The sequence below is a fragment of the Asterias rubens genome, chromosome 3 (assembly GCF_902459465.1).
Source record: "Asterias rubens chromosome 3, eAstRub1.3, whole genome shotgun sequence".
Classification (NCBI taxonomy): Eukaryota; Metazoa; Echinodermata; class Asteroidea; order Forcipulatida; family Asteriidae; genus Asterias; species Asterias rubens.
The window spans coordinates 10,575,885-10,598,627 of NC_047064.1; the positions used below are offsets into that span (position 1 = coordinate 10,575,885).

General features: G+C 39.8%; 1 protein-coding gene across 1 annotated transcript in view; it reads left to right on the forward strand.

Moving 5' to 3' along the window:
* Window positions 1-4,340: 4,340 nt before the first annotated feature.
* The window catches only part of LOC117288066 (protein mono-ADP-ribosyltransferase PARP4-like), a 33,871-nt gene continuing 15,468 nt past the window's right edge, over window positions 4,341-22,743 (forward strand). Inside the window, exons 1-19 of the mRNA XM_033768762.1 lie at window positions 4,341-4,366; window positions 4,643-4,721; window positions 7,494-7,655; window positions 8,177-8,326; window positions 9,393-9,533; window positions 10,773-10,964; window positions 11,353-11,513; window positions 11,993-12,130; window positions 13,145-13,243; window positions 14,067-14,256; window positions 15,431-15,617; window positions 16,431-16,567; window positions 17,635-17,853; window positions 18,561-18,769; window positions 18,904-18,985; window positions 19,356-19,493; window positions 19,922-20,108; window positions 20,441-20,699; window positions 22,624-22,723. Coding sequence (XP_033624653.1) covers window positions 4,347-4,366; window positions 4,643-4,721; window positions 7,494-7,655; window positions 8,177-8,326; window positions 9,393-9,533; window positions 10,773-10,964; window positions 11,353-11,513; window positions 11,993-12,130; window positions 13,145-13,243; window positions 14,067-14,256; window positions 15,431-15,617; window positions 16,431-16,567; window positions 17,635-17,853; window positions 18,561-18,769; window positions 18,904-18,985; window positions 19,356-19,493; window positions 19,922-20,108; window positions 20,441-20,699; window positions 22,624-22,723 — 2,850 coding nt within the window. The 5' untranslated portion in view covers window positions 4,341-4,346. The remainder of the gene's footprint in view (window positions 4,367-4,642; window positions 4,722-7,493; window positions 7,656-8,176; window positions 8,327-9,392; window positions 9,534-10,772; window positions 10,965-11,352; window positions 11,514-11,992; window positions 12,131-13,144; window positions 13,244-14,066; window positions 14,257-15,430; window positions 15,618-16,430; window positions 16,568-17,634; window positions 17,854-18,560; window positions 18,770-18,903; window positions 18,986-19,355; window positions 19,494-19,921; window positions 20,109-20,440; window positions 20,700-22,623; window positions 22,724-22,743) is intronic.

Sequence of the window (22,743 nt, forward strand, 5' to 3'; positions counted from 1 at the left end):
GATTGGTCATCTGGCATTTAGTGAAGTCCTTATCATTGCAAACATTGACTTGTACCCGAGGAGGGTTCAAGCAAATTCAGTCTCGTTGATACTATTGTATAAGTTTGCGTTTTGGGGTACAAAGTGTCCATGATAATACAAAAAACTGGTCAAATTTGAGGAACAAAGTTAACCTCGTGTAAACACTGCTGTAATGCAATGAAAAGGACAAGACTTGTTGTTTAAAGGTCACACAACCTTATTGAAGCTGTGTGTGTTTCACACAGAACTTGGGTTATATAAATTTGTATACCATTTTGTTTAGTAATTTCATTTCAATGACATAGCCATGATATTTTTCATTGGAGGCCAAAAGAGGGGCATTGCTGGGGGGGGGGGGGGTAGTGTTTCCACCCTTTTAAGGGCACTACGTGTATCCTTTTTTTCCTCTCGGGGTACTGGACACTTGGGTGCCAAGCCCCAAAGGGTTATTCTTTTTTCAGCTGGGGCAACTGGACAATTCCGGACGCCCCGGCCCGGTCCCTACTCTCCGTAGCTTATGGTGCACAACACTAAAAAACGCTCGACTAGCAACCAATGCTAAAATATAAAAATAAATACTCACCAAATAATTATGTGAAGTCTCTCAGCCTCTTGAAAACCAATCAAATATATTTTCGGCCAACTAAACTTCAGATTTCTTATAAACTTTTTTGGGCAGGCCTTCAGATTGGGATAACTGCTAATTACCCCCAGAAAGAAACACCCGAAAATGTTTTTTTCTTTCCCCAAACCGATTAGCTGCCCGAGTGAGGACTTATCCACTTTCCAAGCCAAGTGGGGCCCGACTTGAAAACCTTTATCAAGTCTCCTCGAAATTTGAACCAAAGAACCCATACGGTATATGGTAACTTGTCATGTAACTTATCATACAGCCACGACCCTGTCGGTTTTAAACAGCCGTTTAAGAACTCGTCACTACCCTTTTATTCCCTTAGTATTAGTTGCGTGACACAAAAACTTCATTATTAAAGCCATTGGATAATTTCTGAACAGAAAACAAATTAAAAGTTCACAGATTTCTTACAGGGTTTACAGAAGGTAATGGTGAAAGCCTTCCCTTAAAATATTATTCCATGAAATGCTTTATAATTTTTGAGAAAACAAGAAAACAATCAATTCATAGAGCGCCAAAATCAAAAGTTTGTTCTAAGGCGCAGCGGCTGCGGCACCGAACGGTTAGTTAAGCCTGCTGGAACAGGTGAGCTTTAAGGAGTGTCCTGAATGGGGTAAGTGAGCTTGCTTTTCTGATCTGTGTAGGAAGCTTGTTCCACATTTTTGGCCATATACAGAGAATGATCTCTCTGCAAAAGTTTTGGCACAACAAAAAGGGAGGAAGAGGTATAGACGAACGAAGATGTCTTTGTTGAGATTTAAATTTTGAGCATGTCCTTGATATATACAGGAGCTTGGTTATTGTACGCTTCAGGGGCGTCAGTCCGTCTTGAAAGATGGGTGGGGGACATAACATTTACGGCGTGTGGTCCGGGGCCCGCTGTAAGGCCCCTGGAAATGTTTTAGGCCGCAGATGCTCTCTGGTGCAATCTAGGGAGTCTGGTGGGTAATGTGTCCCCCTCTCAGATGTTGGAATTTAATGCCTATTTCAAGCTACACGTATGATGCACCTATTCATGGTTATTGTACCTAAAAAAACAACTCAGTTATAGCTTCGTAATATCCTTATTGTTTCTGCATTAATGCCCATACGACGTTTCATCCCTATCATCACCAGCATCCTCAAGGGTGGATCAAGACAAGAAATTTTACGGCCTGTGGTCCGGGGACCGTCTAAGGGCCCGGGAAAAATTTGCATTCTAGATGCTCTGTGGTGCAATCTTAGGCCAATAAGAGGCATACAGACTGGAAAAGAACATAAAACCTTTAAATTGTGAGCAGCATGAGTAGAACCTTTTGGGTTAACAGCATCTTCATGTGTACACGTCCCTTTCACTCTTTTTAAGTGGGATGTGCAAATCTGTCAACGATGGAGCATGCGTGTGAGAAGTCTTTACGGTGTGGGGTGCGGGCCCGATTAAGGACCCGGGACAATTTGCATTTTAGATGCTCTGTGATGCAATCTAGGGCCAATTGAGGGGGGGGGGGGGGCATTGATATAGTGTGCCCCACCATTACAAAAATTGTGTTACCCTTTCCCACAGGATTAATGCCCATGGTGGGACACAGGGTTTGGTCTTACGCAGTGCAAAACTTGGGCTTCATGATAAAGGTGGTCAAAAAGACGGGGGTTGTGTCCCCCACCCTCCAAAAGATGGAGGGGGAATGTCCCCCTGCCCCCCCCCCCCCCCCCCCAATTGACGCCCATGGTACGTTTTATACATCAGGATCATAACTTTGAAGATGATTCTTTGAGTGATGGGAAGCCAATGTAGATTGACTAGATGGGGACTGATGGAATCGTATTTGCACATATTTAGAATCAATCTTGCAGCAGTCTTTTGAACATTATGAAGCCCTCTCTCAAAGTTTTTTGTTGACGCCAGTCAAGAGACTGTTGCAGTAGTCCAGTCGTGATGTAACTAGTGTGTGCACAGCCCACTTTTTGATCTCGACAGTCAGCAGCTTTTGCGTTCACCTATTAACCAGATGTATGGTCCTCATGGAGACAACCCGAACACGCACTGTGTTTTGGTGCCCGTGGGGGTTCAGTGGTTCAGTGTGTCTTTAAACGTGGTTGCTTATTTCAATTTCAACGATCGAAATAAGCAAATTTGTTATATTGGGGCCTACAACAAAATAAAACACTATGTTCTGTATATTTCAGTAGTAGGCGCTATTTTAGACCAAACTATTTTACGGAGGTTGGGTCCTGAGCTTCACTTCACAATACATTAAGATTCATCTAAAAGACGAGTTGGTCAAAATCTCCAGCCGTCGATTTCACAAAGAGTTAGGACTCATCTTATCTCGAGTTAGGACGAGTAACTCTTCCTAACTGAGGATTAATCTTAAGGTCTGCATGCTACAGTGTAGGGTTGGGACTCGTCCTAAGTCCTAAGATTAGGTCTTAAGTTAGGACGAGTTTTGTGAAATCGACGGCAGAGTAATTTGTTTTCGGGCACCACATTTTGCCTTCAAATTGTGAAATAGACTAAGATTAACTCTTTTATCAAAATCTGTGTTTCTGATTGTCTGCATGCAGGCAGTTTTTTTTTAATTTGGCTTCAGAGCTGCATACAAACATTTCAGAAAAAGAAGCCCTCAAAATCAGCAATGAGTCTTTCTCTGATAACTGCTTCATTCAAACTTACAGTCTGTAATCAAATAACTGCTAAGGTTTCGTGAAATTAATTGTAAAGATTAATAATTATACTAAAAAAGGTATTCTCTTTACATCACAATATAATCATCACAATTATTTATAAAATAAAACAATCAACCTGTAATATATAAGAAATATTCAAATGGCATGTAGACTACAGACTTTGTTTCAAGTATGTGATGATTGTTTGTTACCTGCTGACATTAGATAGATACACCCTGCTTGGGTGATAAACCCAGATTAATATCAATATTTCCTGCTTGGGCAACTTGCCCGAAATGATGGAATAATCATACTACTTGCATTTGACATACTAAAATATGACTTATGAGAAATCATATGGCTTAGGCCTTATATGCTATTTTATTTAGCTATCTTTTCTGCTCACAGTTTCCCTTAAACGCCTCCGCACAAGACAGGTGACCTTTCGAAAAGTGTAGGCTTTTACTTCCTTGTTCGGGAAGTAATTGAGCGATGGCATTTAAAACAGTTAATTGTACTTCCCCTGCTTTGTAAAGTTTTGTGGTTAAAGGCACCGGACACTATTGATGATATTACGCAAAATAATTGTAAACTTACTCGGTAACGAGCAATGGTGGAGAGCTGTTGATAGTAGAAAGCATTGTGAGAAACAACTCCCTCTAAAGTAACGTAGTTTTTTTTTAAAGAGGTAATTTCTTACTCAAGTAATAAAAGATTCTCAGTTGAAACCTTTTATTGTGCATCTTAAAACACACAAAATAATGAAACAAGGTAAGTTTTTTCTTGAATTATTCTCTTGCAAATTCGATGACCAAAATTGGCCATCATTTTCACAGGTTTGTTATCTGATGCATATGTTGAGATACACCAAGTGAGAAGACTTGTCTTTGACAATATTACCAAACGTGCCCATGCCTTTAAAGCAGAATTTCACCAGTTGCGCACTCAACCTGTTCACCGTCACTGTATGACAATGTATGAGCCACTGTGACAATAACCTTCACTTATCAGTTGCTGTCTTTCCTGTGTACAATGAGCATCGAAAATGAGTAAGGCTGAAAACAAGTAAGTATACTGTATGTAGGCCTATGTTTAAAGCATATTTTTTATTGCATGGACGAAGGAAACAATACATCAAGCCAAGCTGAACTGCACAAACTATAGTCCTAACTCATGGGTATTTGTAGCCCGACGTCTTTTAAGGGCTAGGGTATTAAAACCTTTATAACTAGAACTAAACGTTATCAATTGTTAAAACCAAAAATATGTTTGTTTGTTTGTTTCTTTCTTTTCCGTTAGGCAACCATATAGTGTGATTTTTGTGTGTATTTTGTTTTTCAGTGTGTGGAAATGGGGTGACCCTGCCGCGCCTCGCTTTCCAGAGCACCTTTATGACATAGCGAAAAGTGCTGCATTTCAGGTATAGTCTTAGAATAACAGCTTGATTGAGTTGAATTGTTCTTGTCACTGTACACTGCAGTATTTTGGCTGCTCATATTATACTTAAAATCACCAGTGCCATCGATGTGTTGTCAATAATGTATAGAAAGCATTTGTGTTTATACTGGTACCGAACGTATGGGTCATGGCAGCCTGATAGTATTTACTTTGATATAATTGACCTCTGAACAAATATTACACTCTGTTTTCGCTTGATTGGTTTTAGTTGAGTTATGCCACCAGTCTAAAATTTCTCAGCCTCTTGAGAATCTATCAAATATTATTTTCAGAACACTTCAACTTCAGATTCATTTCAACTTTCGGCAGGTCAGTCAATGTAGTTTTTTGCCAATGATGCATAGAGGCCTGCCCCAGTAAAAAACGACCCCGAAAATATTTATATCTTTTTTTTAAAACTAAATTGCTGCCTGTTTTTATGAGGCACTCTCGTAATTCCAAAGCAAATTATGACCAACTTTAAAGGCAGTGGACACTATTGGTAATTACTCAAAACAATTATTAGCATAAAACCTTACTTGGTGACGAGTAATGGGGAGAGGTTGATGGTATAAAACGTTGTGGGAAACGGCTCCGTCTGAAGTGACGTAGTTTTTGAGAAAGAAGTAATTTTCCAAAAATTTTATTTCGAAACCTCAGGTATAGAATTTGAGGTCTCGAAATCAAGCATATTCTGAAAGCACACCACTTCGTGTGACAATAATTTGTTCTTTCATTATTATCTCGCAACTTCGGCGGCCAATTGAGCCCAAATTTTCACAGGTTTGTGAGAAGACTGGTCTTTGAACATTACCAATAGTGTCCAGTGTCTTTAACTCCCATAGCAACCAATGTTTTTATGCCAAATGTTCAAAAAGTATCCAAATGAATATTAAAGTCTCCCAGCCTCTTGAAAATCTATTCCGTACTCTGAATTCCGTGGTAAAACGCCAATTCATAATAATATAAGGGATTTCCCTTTATTTAATTCCATCCAGTGATATCCACTCATAAAGAAGTATACCAGTTCCAATTATAAATACACTTTGCAGCCAGTCCGCAAAGGTTCCCAATTACACTCTGCGAACGGTAAATTTCCAATCCGCAAAGGTTCCCACTTCTCGGCGATTTTCCAAAGAAGGTACCAGACCATTTACAATTATTATAATTATAAATGCACTCATTGACTGGAGAAAACTCCGGGTCAATGAGGTTCCCACTTCCAGCGAGTTGCCAAGAAGGTACCAAATTAATTTACTTCTTTATATACAATCACATCATTTTATTACCACCATATTTATCCATATCAATTCACATAAATTAATTTACCACTTCCTCACAGGCTACCATGCCTATTAGCTTCTTGATAGGAACAACCTAAACTTACCGCTTTAAGTGTAAGTTGTAAGATTATTAGTCAATTCAATCTGTATCCCGTATGCCGTAATACCCTGACCCTTCCATTAACCCCAGGGAGGGAGGGAGGGAATTTTGCGCAACTATACAATCTATCTTAACTCCTCGGTGGCAGAATATTCAATGACGGTTCCCAGAAAGACAAGCACCCTTTCCCCGAATTGCATTGCTTTGGTTGGTTGAAAAGAACAATGGAACCCCGTCTGAATGCGCCCTGACAATCCCAGTCGCTTAGCCCCGACTGTGCAACGTGACTATAATTATGCATATTTCCCGGTGTTAAATCGGTTTACTGCGTTACGCATTAAACCCTATTATCAGAACACTTAAACTTCAGATTCGTTTCAATTTTCGGCAGGTCAGCCAATGTAGTTAGGGGCCTATACCCCAGATAAAAACGATTCCGAAAATATGCTTTTTCCTTAACTGACTTGCTGTTTATTTTTATGAGGCACTCTCCTAACTTCAAAGCAAAATATGGCAAACTTTAAAGCCTTAATTTATCAAGTTGCCTCAAAAGTTCAAACATTGAACCATGAGGCTTTGAAAGAACTTTACAATTCCACAGTTATAGTTGCGTGACCCTAAAACGTTATAATAAAAAAAAATGCGGGTTTACACAAGAATTATAATAAGCTTGGCGCATGTTTCAAAACTTTGTCGAAGATTATTCCATGAGCCCGTACAACGCAGATGGGTGCTGATTTATAACACAAAACCAACTTGTTCAACGTGTGAATGGTCTCCATGCAAACGACATCACAATATTACAAAACGACCATTCAACATTTCTTTGAGTATGTGTGTTTTTTTCAGTGGAGAAATTGATGCATGAATAGTACAAGGTCACTTCTCAGACTTGATTTTTTTTTTTGTCATATAGACTTCTAATTTCAATTCAACTCAAGTTAAATTTTATCATAATTATTTCCCATATTGGTGAAAAAAAAGAATATAATAAACTAAGTACAATATTGTTAAAGTCAAAGACAGTCAAGAACATGTCAAGAAAGTAAGTAGTGAATTTTGTCTAATGAATACGGAGTAAACCAATTATGGGGGCATTTTAACATCAGCCAGAAAGGCTTGTATTGAAATGCCTGACAAATACAAAATGGAAAAAAATAACACCGGCAAAAACAAAAGCAGCAAGCAAACAACAAATAAACAAAATTGGGTGGTGAGGGGCCTGTTGCACGATATCAAAATTGTTTGCAATAACTATAAAAGTATCGTTTGATCGGGCATTAAGAAAATGCGTGAATTTGAATGCGTTTTAAAATCGAATTTATTGTTGCTGGAATTGACCGAAAAAACTTATAACGTTTTCATTTTCAAGGATCCAGCACAACCTCAGCAGGACGAAGACGTTCAGTTTAGGTTACTGGAGCTCCATGTCGTCCAGCCCGAGAAGAACTTGGGAGACGACGGAGGAAAAGATGCGTGGTCAAAATATCCGTGCAGGGTCTTCACCCATACAGGGATGCTATCGGAATTGCAGGTACTGGGTTGACGCTTTAAAACTTCACAAGTGCGTTTCTTGTTCAGAGTTTAAACGAAATGTTGCATATTATGATTCATCACAAAAATACTAATCAATGCTTTTGAAAACAATAGTTCTACGCAACGGTGTCCAAGGGAAATTTGTACTTATAACTTCCAACGGTTGGTTTGAATCTCCTTCCTAGACCCAGTAACTGGGGTGCTGTACTCCTTTGAAACATTGGTGACATTTGAGGTTTGTACTATTACGAAATGCAGATGTCAAGTTGGTTTTTAAATGCGTACAGTGCCCAGGTTATTGGTTCTAGGTTTGACCTGAATATCCATAAGCAAACAAGGTATTGTTGTTGATTTTCATCTACAAAGGAGTATACAGTACACTGGCATCTTGAATCCATCCAACTATCAAATGTTACAAAGTCAGTTCCTTTGTATGAAATACTGATATTTCCCTTTGATATTTTCCTTCTTATTCTATTTATTAGGTACATTAATAACCATCTTTGTTTTCATTGCCAGGATGAGAATTGCGGCACCAAAAAGTGCCACTATGCGGAGTCCATCGATGAAGCTCTCGCAATTTACGCCAAGATTTACTCTACCTTCTCAAAGTTTCACAAAACAAAGAAATTCCTGTCTCGATGGGTTGGATCACAAGTCTATCGCAATGTAAAAACCTTCTTGTCTTTTTATTGAACTTTTTGAAATTGTCTTTCCCCACACTGCAAAATGATCAAACTCTTGTTATGTGACAACACTGACATGGTGTTAGTTAACTTTTTGTTTGTGAAATTAACACTGCGTGGTTGTTGTCACTTGGATTCCAAGAGAAGCAATTTAACGCTGGGGTTTTTGCAGTTCATTGTCAAAATGTAAAGACATAATGTTAACAAGATTCTCTTTAACTATAACTATGCTTTTCGATGATTTGCAACACAAAATTCCAGCTAAAAATTGCAAAAGAATCTGCCAAAAAGAACAAAAGAGTATTATAAGTTAATTTCATAGTTAGGGTTTAAACAAAGAAAAATTGCCCGGAGCAGGACTTGAACCAACAATCTCCTTATTGACGTAATTGCACTCTGCCAACTGAGCTGTCCAGCCCTGTGTTGTCTCCTTTAGTCAAAATCTCTGTTTGTGTGTGCCAGTCAGAAGCTGTATTACCATTTTGTCTCAAAAAAGGAGACCGCCAACACTGGGCTGGATAGCGTAGTTGGTAGAGCGCCGGTTCGTTGATCCGGAGGTTTTTGGTTCAAGTCCCGCTCCAGTCATTTTTCTTTTATTCGAACCCAAACTAGTAAAAACTTATATTTAATTTTGTTCTTTGTAAACTTTGTGTTACATTCAACGAAGAGTACAAACAGCATTCAGCGCATGTTATGTTTGTAGTGTGAAAAGTCGTGGTTTGGTAGTGTGAAATAGTTGAGTCAACTCTTGAAACCAAGCCGGAATGGAAAACTCTTGTACACAAGTAGCTATGGTTGTTCATTTTCTATTAATACGCCAAAATACAAAAATATTTGATCCAAAGCAACGTGTTCCTTTCAGAACCCATTTGGTTTCTTTATATTATTTTTAACTCTTTATGTTAAGCCGGGGCATAGTATTTTGTCAGCAAAGGCAGGGTTTAAAACATCTTAGTCGGTTAAGTTTGCCCACAGAAATAGACCTTGGGAAAACACTTCATAATTGCTCATGTGTAATCACTTGTTCAAACAATTTATAATTATTTAAGCAAGCTTTAGAGTCCGGTCTTCGAGATGGCCCTGCAATCTCAGATGAAGTTGCTCGCCTCATGGAGTACGTCTGGCGGGAGACCATTGGTGAGCTGCAGGAGTTGCTTAAGGTTTCGTACAGGAAAATTGGACTCGGAAAAGTGAGTTTTGGCTTTACCAAAAATGTTTCTAACACCCGGTTAAGATAGGCCCTCCAGAGTCACGCGAACTATAAAGAGATGAGGAGTGATTCTAGGTCGACCCAAAACAAAAAGTTATCAGGGAGGCAAACTTAAAATGACATTTCATAGACTTTGGCTCCTTAGAAGATATACGTCTGAAACCCAGATGCTCCAAAGACATTCCAAATGTCTTCCCTTATAGTCGATCCCTTGGTCGTTTTTTTTGAGACATCGCCAAAAAAAACCACAAGTGAATATGTTCGTGCAGGAAGAATGATCCCTGTAACAAAATAGGAATACACAATCTAAGAAGGTCTCATTCGTAACCGCATTGCTTCGAAGTGAAATGTTTCTCAAGATGCTTTGTAACATCAAACACTGTTGTTGGCGTCTATCTAATAAGCAAAGGCCTAATTCATTTTAAAGACACTGGACACTATTGGTAATTGTCCAAGACTAGCCTTCACAGTTGGTGTGTCTCAACATATGCATAAAATAACAAACATGTGCAAATTTGAGCTTGATTGGTGTCGGAGTTGCGAGATAACTATGAAAGAAGAAAAACAGCCTTGTTACACGAAGTTGTGTGCTTTCAGATGCTTGATTTCGAGACCTAAAATTCTAAACTTGAGCTCTCGAAATCAAATTCGTGAAAAATTACTTCTTTCTCGAATACTACGTCACTTTAGAGAGAGCCGTTTCTCACAATGTTTTATACTATCAACCTCTCTCCATAACTCGTTACCAAGTGAGGTTTTGTGCTGATAATTATTTTGAGTAATTACCAATAGTGTCCACTGCCTTTAAAGCCATTATACACTTTCGGTACAGAAAAAAAAGAAAAAGTTCACAGATCTACAAATAATTTACAGGGTTTACAGAAGGTAATGGTGAAAGACTTATCTTGAAATATTATTCCATGAAATGCTTTACTTTTTGAGAAAACATGAAAACAATATCAATTCTCGATAGCGAGAATTACGGATTTATTAATGACACGGCGAAACGTGGGGAGACAAGGGTGGGTTTTCCTGTTATTTTCTCCCGACTCCGATGACCGATTGAGCCTAAATTTTCACAGGTTTGTTATTTTATATATAAGTTGTGGTACACGAAGTGTGAGCCTTGGACAATATTGTTTACTGAAAGTGTCCAATGGCTTTAAGAATGATTACCAAACATACACAAAAAAACTTCCATTTAACTCAATTAATGTAGGTTGAAAAAGCAGAAGGTGTACTATTGCAGATCAGGAAGAATCTCGAAAAGAATTCGGAGGAGGATGATGATAATGGAGAAGAACTATTCAATCTCAACAGGGAGTTCTATGAATTAATACCTTATAGACCACGATATCAAGATTTTATAAGTCACAAACGAATAATCGCCACCAAACAAGAGCTGTGCCAGGTAAGTGTTGAAATCGTGTTTATGGTGAAATGTTCAAAACTCCCTCCGGATTGGATCTGCATAAATCTGGCTGGGAATCGTGCGGTATGTTGGCTTTGCAAAAGGGGCTGTTAGGTCAAATTCATTTTTTTAAATCCACTCTTTCGCCAGTTTGAACGGATCATGTACTTCATTTTCGAATTTGAATGAAAATCAATCAAAATGGCATGGACCGCACCTTAGGCTTTTGAAAAGTGCAAGTTTTCATTTTTTTTGTACAAAGCAATAAATGTTGATGTCCGATGACGTCACGTTTCGCTCTCAATAAGAGTATCAAATAAAGTAACAGTTTATAATAACAAATAAGCTTCCAGCATTGTTATGCTTTAAATATTTCCTTGTATTACAGTTAATCAAAGATATAGTGAATGTAAGTGAGTCAACCGACTGGTCCCAACGCAGTAGTAGTCAAGCAAGGTATCACGCCATACAGTGTTTCATTAGCTACCTACCTCCAAATCATCCAGAGTTCATACAGATACAAGCTTTCTTAATGGAAACGAAATCAAGGTAGGCATGCTCCCTTGTGTTTTGGGATAAGAATGATGGGAAATTTGTATTGAAATCGCCCATGAGGTGATCATGAATCAGGCCTCTTCGATGCTTGTTAAGGGACTCCAAAAATGTTCATTAATAGGAGAAGGCATTCACAAACGTTAAAAAGATTGTTATGTTTTCTGTGTTTGTAATTACTAAAAATAATTACGAGCATAAAAACCGAAAGTAATCTGAAGTAATGTAGTTTCGAGACCTCAGTATTAGATTTTGAGGTCTCGAAATCAAGCATCTGAAAGCACACAACTTCGTGTGACAAGGGTGTTTTTTTCTTTCATTATTATCTCCCAACTTCGACGACCAATTGAGTTCGAATTTTCACAGGTCTGTTATTTTATGCATATGTTGAGATACACCAAGTGAGAAGACTGGTCTTTGACAATTACCAATAATGTCCAGTGTCTTTAAGGCTGTGGTCCGTATTTGGTTTGCAGTGAGGAACCTCTTGATATTAAGAGAATATTTGCCGCCACTCGAGGGATTGAAGAGGCATCATTTGACGGGACCATCGAAAACAACCAACTCCTCCTCCACGGATCAAGACCAGCCACTTTCCTCGGAATTCTCTCAAGGTAAATGTCAAGTAATAGCTATCGACAAAATTGTCAGACTTGTAGTAGGGTAGTGTGATAGGGTGGAGCGTATTTGGGAATGGATTATGCACTGACTCCCTAATCAAAGGGCAAGTGTATTCCATCATTGCTTTCACATAAAAGAGAAACAAACTCACGCAATGTTCGAATACGCGCGAAGTTTGACTGGTCGAAAATTGTCCAGTCTCCACGTGCAGCACAGAATCAGGCATTTTGTATAAAAAGTACCCTCAAATAAGAAGAAAAATCATGGCATTGTTCTCTCCGCTGGAAAACAACATGCCCCCGTTTGATGACACCTTTGGTGAACAAATCCTGGCTACAACGAGGCCTGTAGTAATGGTTCTTGACGTTGCTAAATGTCACAATTTCAACAAAAATTGTGATTGAAATATTTCTTTAGAGATGGGATTTTCATCGTTTAGCTAATTTATTTCAAGGCATCGTGCAATGCATGCTTATGTTATACGATTGTGTTAAAGCCATTGGACACTTTTGGTAAACAGTGTTGTCCAAAGGCCCACACTTCGTGTATCACAACTTGTATATAAAATAACAAACCTGTGAAAATTTAGGCTCAATCGGTCATCGGAGTCGGGAGAAAATAACGGGGAAAACCCACCCTTGTTTCCGCACGTTTCGCCGTGTCATGACATGTGTTTAAAATAAATCCGCAATTCTCGACAACGGGAATTGAGAATTGTTTAATGTTTTCTCAAAAAGTAAAGCATTTCATGGAATTATGTTTCAAGAGAAGTCTTTCACCACGACTTTCTGTAAACCCTGTAAGTTATTTGTAAATCTGTGAACTTTTTTTTCTGTTCCGAAAGTGTATAATGGCTTTAGAGATGACTAGTGATTCCAGTAATGATTGATTGATCAATTGATGCCATGTAACAATAGTTTTGTCTACCTATTGGTAGTTCATTAATAAGGTTTTGTTATGTCATGGGACACAGTGACACCATTTCCATGCTTGTCTTATACTTCCAGGGGTTTGTTGTTACCGAAGATTGTTGTTGAAGAGTACGGTGGTTCTCGTCGAGATGCCGGTCTCCTTGGTCAAGGCATTTATTTTGCCGACAGAGTAAGGTAGGACTTGTATGTGAGCCTTCTTTATTTGCATATTTTGGTTTTTGCTAACTTATTACCCATAAAGAGCTGGCTTTGTTAAGGTAGGTTTGTTTTCATATTATGTTTACCGTAGGTGAACTTGTAAAAACGCAGGGTCTTACCACAAAATAAATAGAAAAGGAATGTTTATTCGAAGTAAGTGTAAAGGCCTATATTGTTGGATTCTATGATCTTTGTAACACTTAACCTTGTACTGATATTTCAATTCAACCTTTAGAATTCAATATTTCAACATCATTTATTTCAAAGCATTTTATAGCTGCAGAGGATCAACAGCTTTTGATGAACAAGCTATAGTAAGTCCAAATTCTATGAAAAGAAACATTACAAAGGAAAACAAGTCAAAAATTCCTACTAACAAAAATCTAATTAAAAATTACCACCGGGATCCCGGCTGTGAATTTTCCCGCCAGGAATCCAGGTTCTTCCTGATGACCTAAACTAGGATCTTAGTTTGAAACCGCAATCCCTCTATCCCGGGAGGAATCCCATATTAATTGTCTATTTTCTTTATACAGTAAGCTTAGCAATATGAAACTGGTCCAGGTGGAAAACGGAGCGGCTCTTTTGATTTGAATTTTTTCATCACAAAACACTACATCTTTTCCGATCAAGATAAGCCGTGGTAGGACCTTAATAGTCTCAGGGTCTTAGTTTAGTTAGTGTTATTGCCTCCGTGAAAAAGGGTGCAAGGAAGTTAGTTTAAACCTGTGTCATTTGTGTCACATATTGTACATTGATTTGGACATGTAAAACTCCCTTATCATCTTCCATATTGCAGTACGGTTCACCAATACTCACCACCTAGTCAGCAAGCCGGTACCAGACTAATGGTGATCAACAAGGTTGCCTTGGGAAACGTCAAGGAGCTGTACAAGTTTGATATGACTCTAAATCAGGCACCAGAGGGGCACCATAGTACCCATGGGGTCAGCAGTCGTTCTGCACACCCAATAGAGTCCGAGTTTGAGGTACATTTTAGCCCTTCGATGAATATGCATGCACGCATGCGCACATACACTTTTGGTTGACAAACGCTATGTTATAATATTGTGATAAAATGTGATCATGTTGGTTGAACATTATTCCATAATCCTACCCCAACAAAAATCCACATTTTTATTTATTAACACAGAAATTAAATACCAAAATTTTAATTCTCTTTTACACGAATCAGTTGTCCCACCTCCAAGTTGAGTATTTCATTGTGTTTCCCAGTTACAATGCACAGAGGATGACGATCGTCATTGATATCCTAGACTGGATCAATGCAAACAAGTGGGCCAGGGGATGGGGTGTCAGTTGTCAGGTTTTTCAATGACATAAAGATTTTCCGAGTTTTGCCTGAAAACTCGGAAACTATTTTATACATCATAAGAGTACTAAATTTGCATCGGGGATCCTTTCCTACAGTGGGTGTGTTAAAATTAAATTAATTCGGTAAGTCAATCTGCCTGGGGCAGTCAACAGCCCTGCTGGTTTGTACAAGACCCAGTTAAGTCCACTGTCTGGGAAAGGGATTTACATGGAGATAACAGGTGTTAGTTGTCAGATGAAAAGGATGTTTTATTCTAACCATTTTTTTTGTATTGGAGCTTTCCTGTAATAGGCTGACTAAAGAAAAAAGAAAAAACCAGTGTTAAAGCCAGTGGACACTATTGGTAAGTGCAAAGACCAGTCTTCTCACTTGGTGTATCTCAACATATGCATAAAATAACTAACCTGTGAAAATTTGAGCGCGATCGGTCGTCGGAGTTGCGAGATAACTATGAAAGAAGAAAACAAAAAACGTTTCACACGAAGTTGTGTGCTTTCAGATGCTTAATTTCGATACCTCAAGTCCTAAACTTGAGGTCTCGAAATCAAATTCGTGGAAAATTACTTCTTTCTCCAAAACTACGTCACTTCAGAGGGAGCCGTTTCTCACAATGTTTTATACTATCAACCTCTCCTCATTACTCGTTACCAAGTAAGGTTTTATGCCATAATTATTTTGAGTAATTACCAAAAGTGTCCACTGCCTTTAAAAATCTGCGTGACATTTCTTTGCATCAGTATCAACACACTCCACACAGACACTATAAAACCATTCCAGACATCTGCGCTGAAAACTTTGAGTACGAATTAATCTTACCGTAATTACAGGATGATGAGTTTGTTGTATACGAGACGAACCAGCAATGTATGCGCTACCTTGTTGAATTCACCCTGCCAGGAGAAACTGAGGTGGAGATTCCTCTCTGTGAAACTCCTCAGATTGCAGAAGGACCGGAGGAGATGATCATCTTTAAACAAGTCGAGGAGGTTCAAAGTAGTGCTCCAACAACAATTGGTAATGTGTAAGACATCAGACAAAAGTCTACTCATCAACCTCGTATCCAAGAGAGTTGATCGAGTTCGCTGCGCAAATTCTTTCCCAGCACGCAGAGCGCACAGACCTCAGTTTTCAATAACTTTTGGTTATGATTCAAGCTAGGTGTCAAATTACACGTAATGACCTTTATATATTTGTTTTAATGAGGAACGGCCTTTACAACTCAAGGCCATAAATGGCAACTTCTAGAATAGAATACAGGTATACACATTTACTGAATTGAGCTACCAACCAAAATCAACTTTCACCAGGGGCACAATTTAGTGTCTCGACTGGACTAGTGCACCCGATACTCCACATTTCTGTCAGTAGTTAACAACAGCAAAAGGTCAGTGAAAGTATAGTACTTATCAAGCACCGATTACTACCTCGTCTACCATGTTACTACCTCTGTTGGTAGGTAATCCCAGGAATGTAATTTGTATATGGGGCCTAGGTAACGATGCTTGTGTGGTGTGCGCGGTCTGCGGCTGCGCTGTGTCTCTTGACCCCAGGGCCTTGACCTTACTGCTCGCAAGGCTTTTTCAGATTTGATGGTGTTCGGTAGGTACCTACAGTCATGGTTACCAGGGAGACGAGGTGCTTGAAAAGTACTATACTTTCACTGACCCAGAAATGTGGAGTATCGGGTGCCTATTTACAATGGAGGAGTCCAACCATGGACTAGGGGAGGCTCGCTGCTTTCACAGAGGCCTGCACTCCACTGTATGGTGAACCAAAGTTTGAATTCTGACCAGATACACTAATACATAAACGTCCTTAAAACACCAGATCTCAGTGATGTAGAATGTGCAAAAGATCCCGTAGTAGACGTTGATGCCGGCCTCATCAGTCAAAATGAAACATCAGACTCAATCACCCTACAAGCTGTACACGTCAGAGCAAAACTACTGGATCTAGTGGCTGAGGTAAGGTAGCATGCATAAGCATTCAGGTATCAACTAATTAGTTATCAACTGTTTAGGTGTCTACATTAAAGGATCTGGGTACTTTTTGTAGGACACTGTTAGGTGTCTATACATTAAATGGTCTGGGTACTTCTTGTGGACAAAGAACACAAAAAACATTGCCCTAAAAACAATGTCATGAAAATAATTTTCGTCTCAATGACCATGAGTCGAAAACTATTTTAGGATGTAAAATCGTGTTTTCTTGACATTGTTTTACTCATTTCTCGAAAACTACAGCACCTCATCCAGCAACTCATATTTTAAGGTGCGCTTTCTACCATCATTATCTTCAAATGGTGTAAAACTTAATGTAAATCTGTGGACATTGTGTTTTGTGTTACAACAAAATTTCCAAACCCATAAAACTAGCTGAGGTAGCTATCTCAACGGTGTCAACTGAAAGATACCACAATGTATAACCGACCAATCTGTGTAAACTATTGTTACTTTGGTTGATATCCAATCAGTTTCTACTAAATATGTATCATGATACCTATCGGTTCTTTTGATTGATGCTTTTTGAAGGGTTCAGTTGATATCAACTAAATGGTATCAACTTAAAGACACTGGACACCTTTGGTAATTGTCACTCGGTGTATCTCAGCATACGCTCAAATTTGTACAGGTTTGTTTTGCATATGTTAAGACATAGTGAGAAGAACACATAGTTATAGAACACATGGGGAGCACGTTCTTTCTTGGTTACTGCGGGGAAGGTGTGGAATAGTCTTCCCTACCACATCAGGACTGCAAATACAACATCTTCTTTCAAAACTGTCCTCAAAACCCACCTCTTTGCAGTTAAACAATGACCAGCGACTTTTTACAAACTTTTTCTGTTCCTTTCTTTTGAACTGTTTATTTTGTATCCTGAGCGAGCGCCATGAGCGCCTTTTTGTGGCGTATACCGGCGCTATATAAGACTCCATTATTATTATTAGTATTAAGACTGGTCTTTGAGTAATTACCAATAGTGTCCACTGCCTTTATATTAAGATAAGACTTTCCAATGTTGAATCAACCAGGTAGTGGTCTTGCAGTCGTATCGTAACAATAGTGACGAAACCATGGAAGCCAAGTACGTATTTCCACTAGACCAATCAGCAGCAGTTTGTGGATTTGAGGCTTTCATCAATGATAAACATGTAGTTGGTGTCGTGAAGGAGAAGGAAAAGGCTCACAGGGAGTATCGCCAAGCAGTGGAGGCTGGACACGGAGCTTATCTTATGGATGAAGAATTTCCTGTAAGTTACTTATTCATAGTAGTATTATTAATACTAACAATAGTGATATTAATTTGGGAGGCTAAAATCATCCCTACTTGCTTGGCGAAAGCTGAATTGTTGAGGACGCGGCTACATTGTGTTCGGGCTGCATGCATGGAATGTGTCCCAGGCAGTCTTACATTGAACACAGCCAGAGATCGAAGTGCTTGACTTTTCCTTAAAGAGGAAAACCGGAGGGCCTGGAGAAACTTCCTTATTGCATGAAAAAAAAGAACCATTGCACAACTCTACTCACCTGGCCCTATAGCTGGGAATCGAACCAGGGTCAATAGTGAGAGGCGAGCACTTTACGCACTATAGCCACACGTGCCACCCTGGCGACTCTCATTACACCGGCGTGCATCAACGTTCCCAATGGTGCCTTCGACCAACCAATGACAAAACTGAAAACGGATGCATTTCAAGTCAATAGTGAAAGTGTCACTGAATTAGGGAGAACCATAGTTTAATTTCAGTGTTGCTTTTAAAAGTTACCAACTTGCATCACACTTTGTAGTTATCTGTTGCCATAATCTTTATTTTTAAACAGAGACTTGTCTTTCTTGTGTGGTAAGCACGATGGCCATGGTGACGAGTGAAAACCTTGTTTTGACAGTGTCTTTTTGTTTGATGTTTAAAAGAAAACGGTTGCAAAGTTAACTCCGTTTTCATCTGTTATTTTTAAGCATGTGTTCTCGGTCAGCGTCGGCAATCTTCCCCCACAAGCTGATGTTCTCATCAAAGTGACGTATGTGACAGAACTTGCCGTGGAGGGCGACAGACTTGCTTTTAATCTTCTCGGTACGGTTGCACCATGGAAACGCCAAGAGGTTCTTGCTAAAGGGACACCCTCAGAGCGAGATGTTGTCGATGTTGAACTAGAAACAGTTTACAAGTAAGTTTTAGTTTGTCCGTTATGCTAACGATATTAAATCTATCATTATGATCATTTTACACTTCGTCCATTTCTCCTCAACAAATATGGCCGTTCTTAACAGTGATTTGTGTTTGATGTGTTTGTAAATACAGGGAGCAGTCGATTCAAGTTGCAGTTACTATGGCGTCTAAGATCACAAGTATCGAGTCATCTACACATTCTATTCTTGTCAAAGTAAGCCATGGATTCTTACACACACAAAGTTCGAAAAGGTGGTAACGAAAATGATGCAGAATTCCCGGTCGGATTCTTGTACGATTCAGACAGGAACCCCGCCGTTTTGCGGGATTCTGACAGAGATAATTCTCCGAGTGTTGAAAACTTGACACACTACGTTATAGAGGACACCTTTTTTTGGCTTTCTGTTGTTGTTGTTCCCGTATTGAAGCAATCCTTGATGGTTTTGTACACAAATGACTTCAGAGGACCCATGTAAACAAAGAACCAACTAGTGAGGACCTATTAAAAAATGTCTTCAGAGGGTAGGCCATACAAACACAATTTCTTGAAGGTTATATGTTTGATGTTTGGATTTCTTTCTCAGCAATCGGATAACAAGGCGTCTATCAAGCTCGGCAAAGACTCCAAACTCGATGAAGGGTTTCAGCTATTGATTGGTATAGAGGAGATTCACAAGCCAAGAGTGTGGATAGAAGAGCCGGAACCAGGATCTGATGACCAGGTAACACAGATGTTGCTTGCTTGTTTTGTTTGGGTCGTTTTGCTTGGACCAACGACCTCCGGATTGTAATAATGTTGATTCTCATTGAGACGAGCAGAGTATACTGTTCGAGACCAAACTGGCTCTTTTCAGAGCCAACACTCCACCAATAGAGATTTCACACATGGTTGTACCCGCTAGTTTACTATTCATATATTTATAGTTACTCCTAATGAGGTTTGTGTATGGCAGGGGGCTTGTGCATATTGGTTGGTTTCTGTTTAAGGTGCGATATATTAATTAATATGCTTCATTTAAGTGCTTCATTTGTTTTTGCTTAGATTTATGGGGTACACTGTTACCAAGTACTTCAAACAACAACTTTTTATTTTTATGAAATTTCTTGTAAGTATATTTCTATGTAACAAGTAGTTCGATATCAACAACAGGCCGCCATGCTGGTATTTTATCCTGAACTGGATGTGAGTAACCTAGCTAATCCAGAGATGGTCCTTGTGATGGATTCATCAAACTCCATGAAGGGAAGCAGTCTTGAAGAGGCCAAGAAAATACTGCTTCTTATTGTGCAGAATCTTCCTTCAAGTTGTACCTTCAATGTGGTAGTCTTCGGTACAGGTAGCTAGGCCTTTATGCATCTCTGGTTGCAGCATTCACACACGAAAATCATGGGAATTTGAATCTCCAACAAATGCTTCAAGGCTATCTTTGGAAATTCACGTTTTTCAGCATACTTCTTATTGATTTAAAGTCAACAGGGGAACTTAATAGGAAAAAGTTTTGCAGAATACTTACTACCAATACCATTTTTATAATAAGTATAGGCCTTCTGTTAAAAAAGTATATGACCCTCCCTTTGTGCGGGTATGCACAACATGTACCTTATGATAAATAAGTCTTGCAAAGGTTTGAACTGACTTCCCCCCTTCGTTTGCTCATTTCGGGGACAGAATTCGATGAGCTTTTTCCCGCAAGTCAACAAAAGAGCAGAAAGACTGTCAAATCGGCCAAGGAGTTCATTAAAGGCTACAGTGTTGGAGGAGGAACTGACTTCTGGCGCCCTTTGCAGTCACAGAACTTGCTGAAACAGGAGCGCGCGCATAGAAATCTGTTCCTGGTAACTGACGGCCATCTGAATAACGAAGAGGCGACTTTGAGAGCTGTTGGACGCAACAGAGCCTTCACAAGAATCTTCACATGTGGTGTGAGGTAATATACGTCTACGGCAAGTGTTGAACTAGAAATTACAATCTATATGCGAGGTGCATTGAATGTTTTAGTTTCTGTTGGTACAGGCAGGGTTGTAAGGCATGGCATCTTCAAGCACTCCTCCCATCCTAGCTCGATGCTTAGTCCAATGACAACAGGGCCCAATTTCATAGCGCTGCTTAACGGTATAAGCAAATTTGCGTGCTTACTGTAGCAGAACAAAATTGCTTAAGCCTTAGCGTATTTCACAGGTTAGCAGAAAAATTGGGCGGCCATATTGCGTGTTTACCGTGGATTTGCATTGTGACGTCATTTATTTTTGTGTGGTAAGCACCGGAAGGTTAGCATGCCTTTTCGTGTGCTTACGGTTAGCAGCGCTATGAAATGGAAATCACACAGCACAAAATAGGCCGCTAAGCAGCACTATGAAATTGGGCCCTGGTCTAGAATGGCAGAGCCCACGGGTTCGAATCCAACCAACGGGTTCGGATTTTTCATCAGGACTCAAGATAATTGTTGTAGCGCTAAAACAGACCAAGATACAATATTACCTAAGAAAAATTATATTGCAAACTTTGTTAGATTTTGATATTAGAGATTTTACATCGAATGTTATTTGTTTATTTAATTGTATAATTTAAATTATTTTTTTAAATGGAATACAGCTCGGCGGAGGCCCCGGGAGTTTGTTACCGACGCACTTTCACACTGTCCCCGCCATTCAGATTACACATGTTATTCCATGAATATCCTGGAATCTTACCGCTTACCCCTACTCCAGGACAGTGGTGGCCATTCCCCGGGATCATGGCAATTTGCCGGGGTAAATTAGGGTAAAGCGATCCAAGTGTGAAAGGGCTGGCCGTTAATCATGGGGTTGCCCCATAGAGTAGTTTAAAAAGGTCTTTATTTCATGAAAAAAATATTTGGCTAGAGGGCCATCACAGACTTGTACTTTGAAAACGTAATGTTTGGCACTACATAACCAAATAACTTTCTGATGACATATCTAGTGCTGTAGTTCTCGAGACCGCCCCCCCCCCCTTGGACATGCTGGTCTTTGTCTTGGTCTCGACTTGCTTGGTCTTGGTCTTGGTCATTGTCTGGTCTCGGTCTTGGTCATGCTGGTCTTGGTCTTGGTCTTGGTCTTGGTCTTGGTCTTGGTTTTGGTCTTGGTCTTGGTCTTGGTCTTGGTCTTGGTCGTGGTCTTGGTCTTGGTCTTGGTCTTGGTCTTGGTCGTGATCGTGGTCTTGGTCTTGGTCTTGGTCTTGGTCTTGGTCTTGGTCTTGGTCTTGGTCTTGGTCTTGGTCTTGGTCTTGGTCTTGGTCTTGGTCTTGGTCTTGGTCTTGGTCTTGGTCTTGGTCTTGGTCTTGGTCTTGGTCTTGGTCTTGGTCATGGTCTTGGTCTTGGTCTGGTCTTGGTCTTGGTCTTGGTCTTGGTCTTGGTCTTGGTCTTGGTCTTGGTCTTGGTCTTGGTCTTGGTCTTGGTCTTGGTCTTGGTCTTGGTCTTGGTCTTGGTCTTGGTCTTGGTCTTGGTCTTGGTCTTGGTCTTGGTCTTGGTCTTGGTCTTGGTCTTGGTCTTGGTCATTGTCTTGGTCTTGGTCTTGGTCTTGGTCATTGTCTTGGTCTTGGTCTTGGTCTTGGTCTTGGTCTTGGTCTTGGTCATTGTCTTGGTCTTGGTCTTGGTCTTGGTCATTGTCTTGTCTCGGTCATTGTCTTGTCTCGGTCTTGGATATGCTGGTCTTGGTCTTGGTACTGTCTTGGCTTGGTCTCGGGTGTACCGGTCTTGACAACACTAGACAATCTGATTTGTGCCAAATTCCATGCTTGTGTCATCAAAGGCACAGTTCACCCAAATATCTGCTCCAATTGTTGTAACCAATATCTTGAGATTGTCTTGACTTTGTTTGGTTTGACCGATGTAGTGCGACAGCAAATCGTCATCTTCTTGCGGCTGTTGCGAGACAGGGTGGAGGAGCTTTTGAGTTCTTTGATAGTGCAGCGAAATCAACCTGGGAGAAAAAAGTGAGTGGGCCTATATGTGG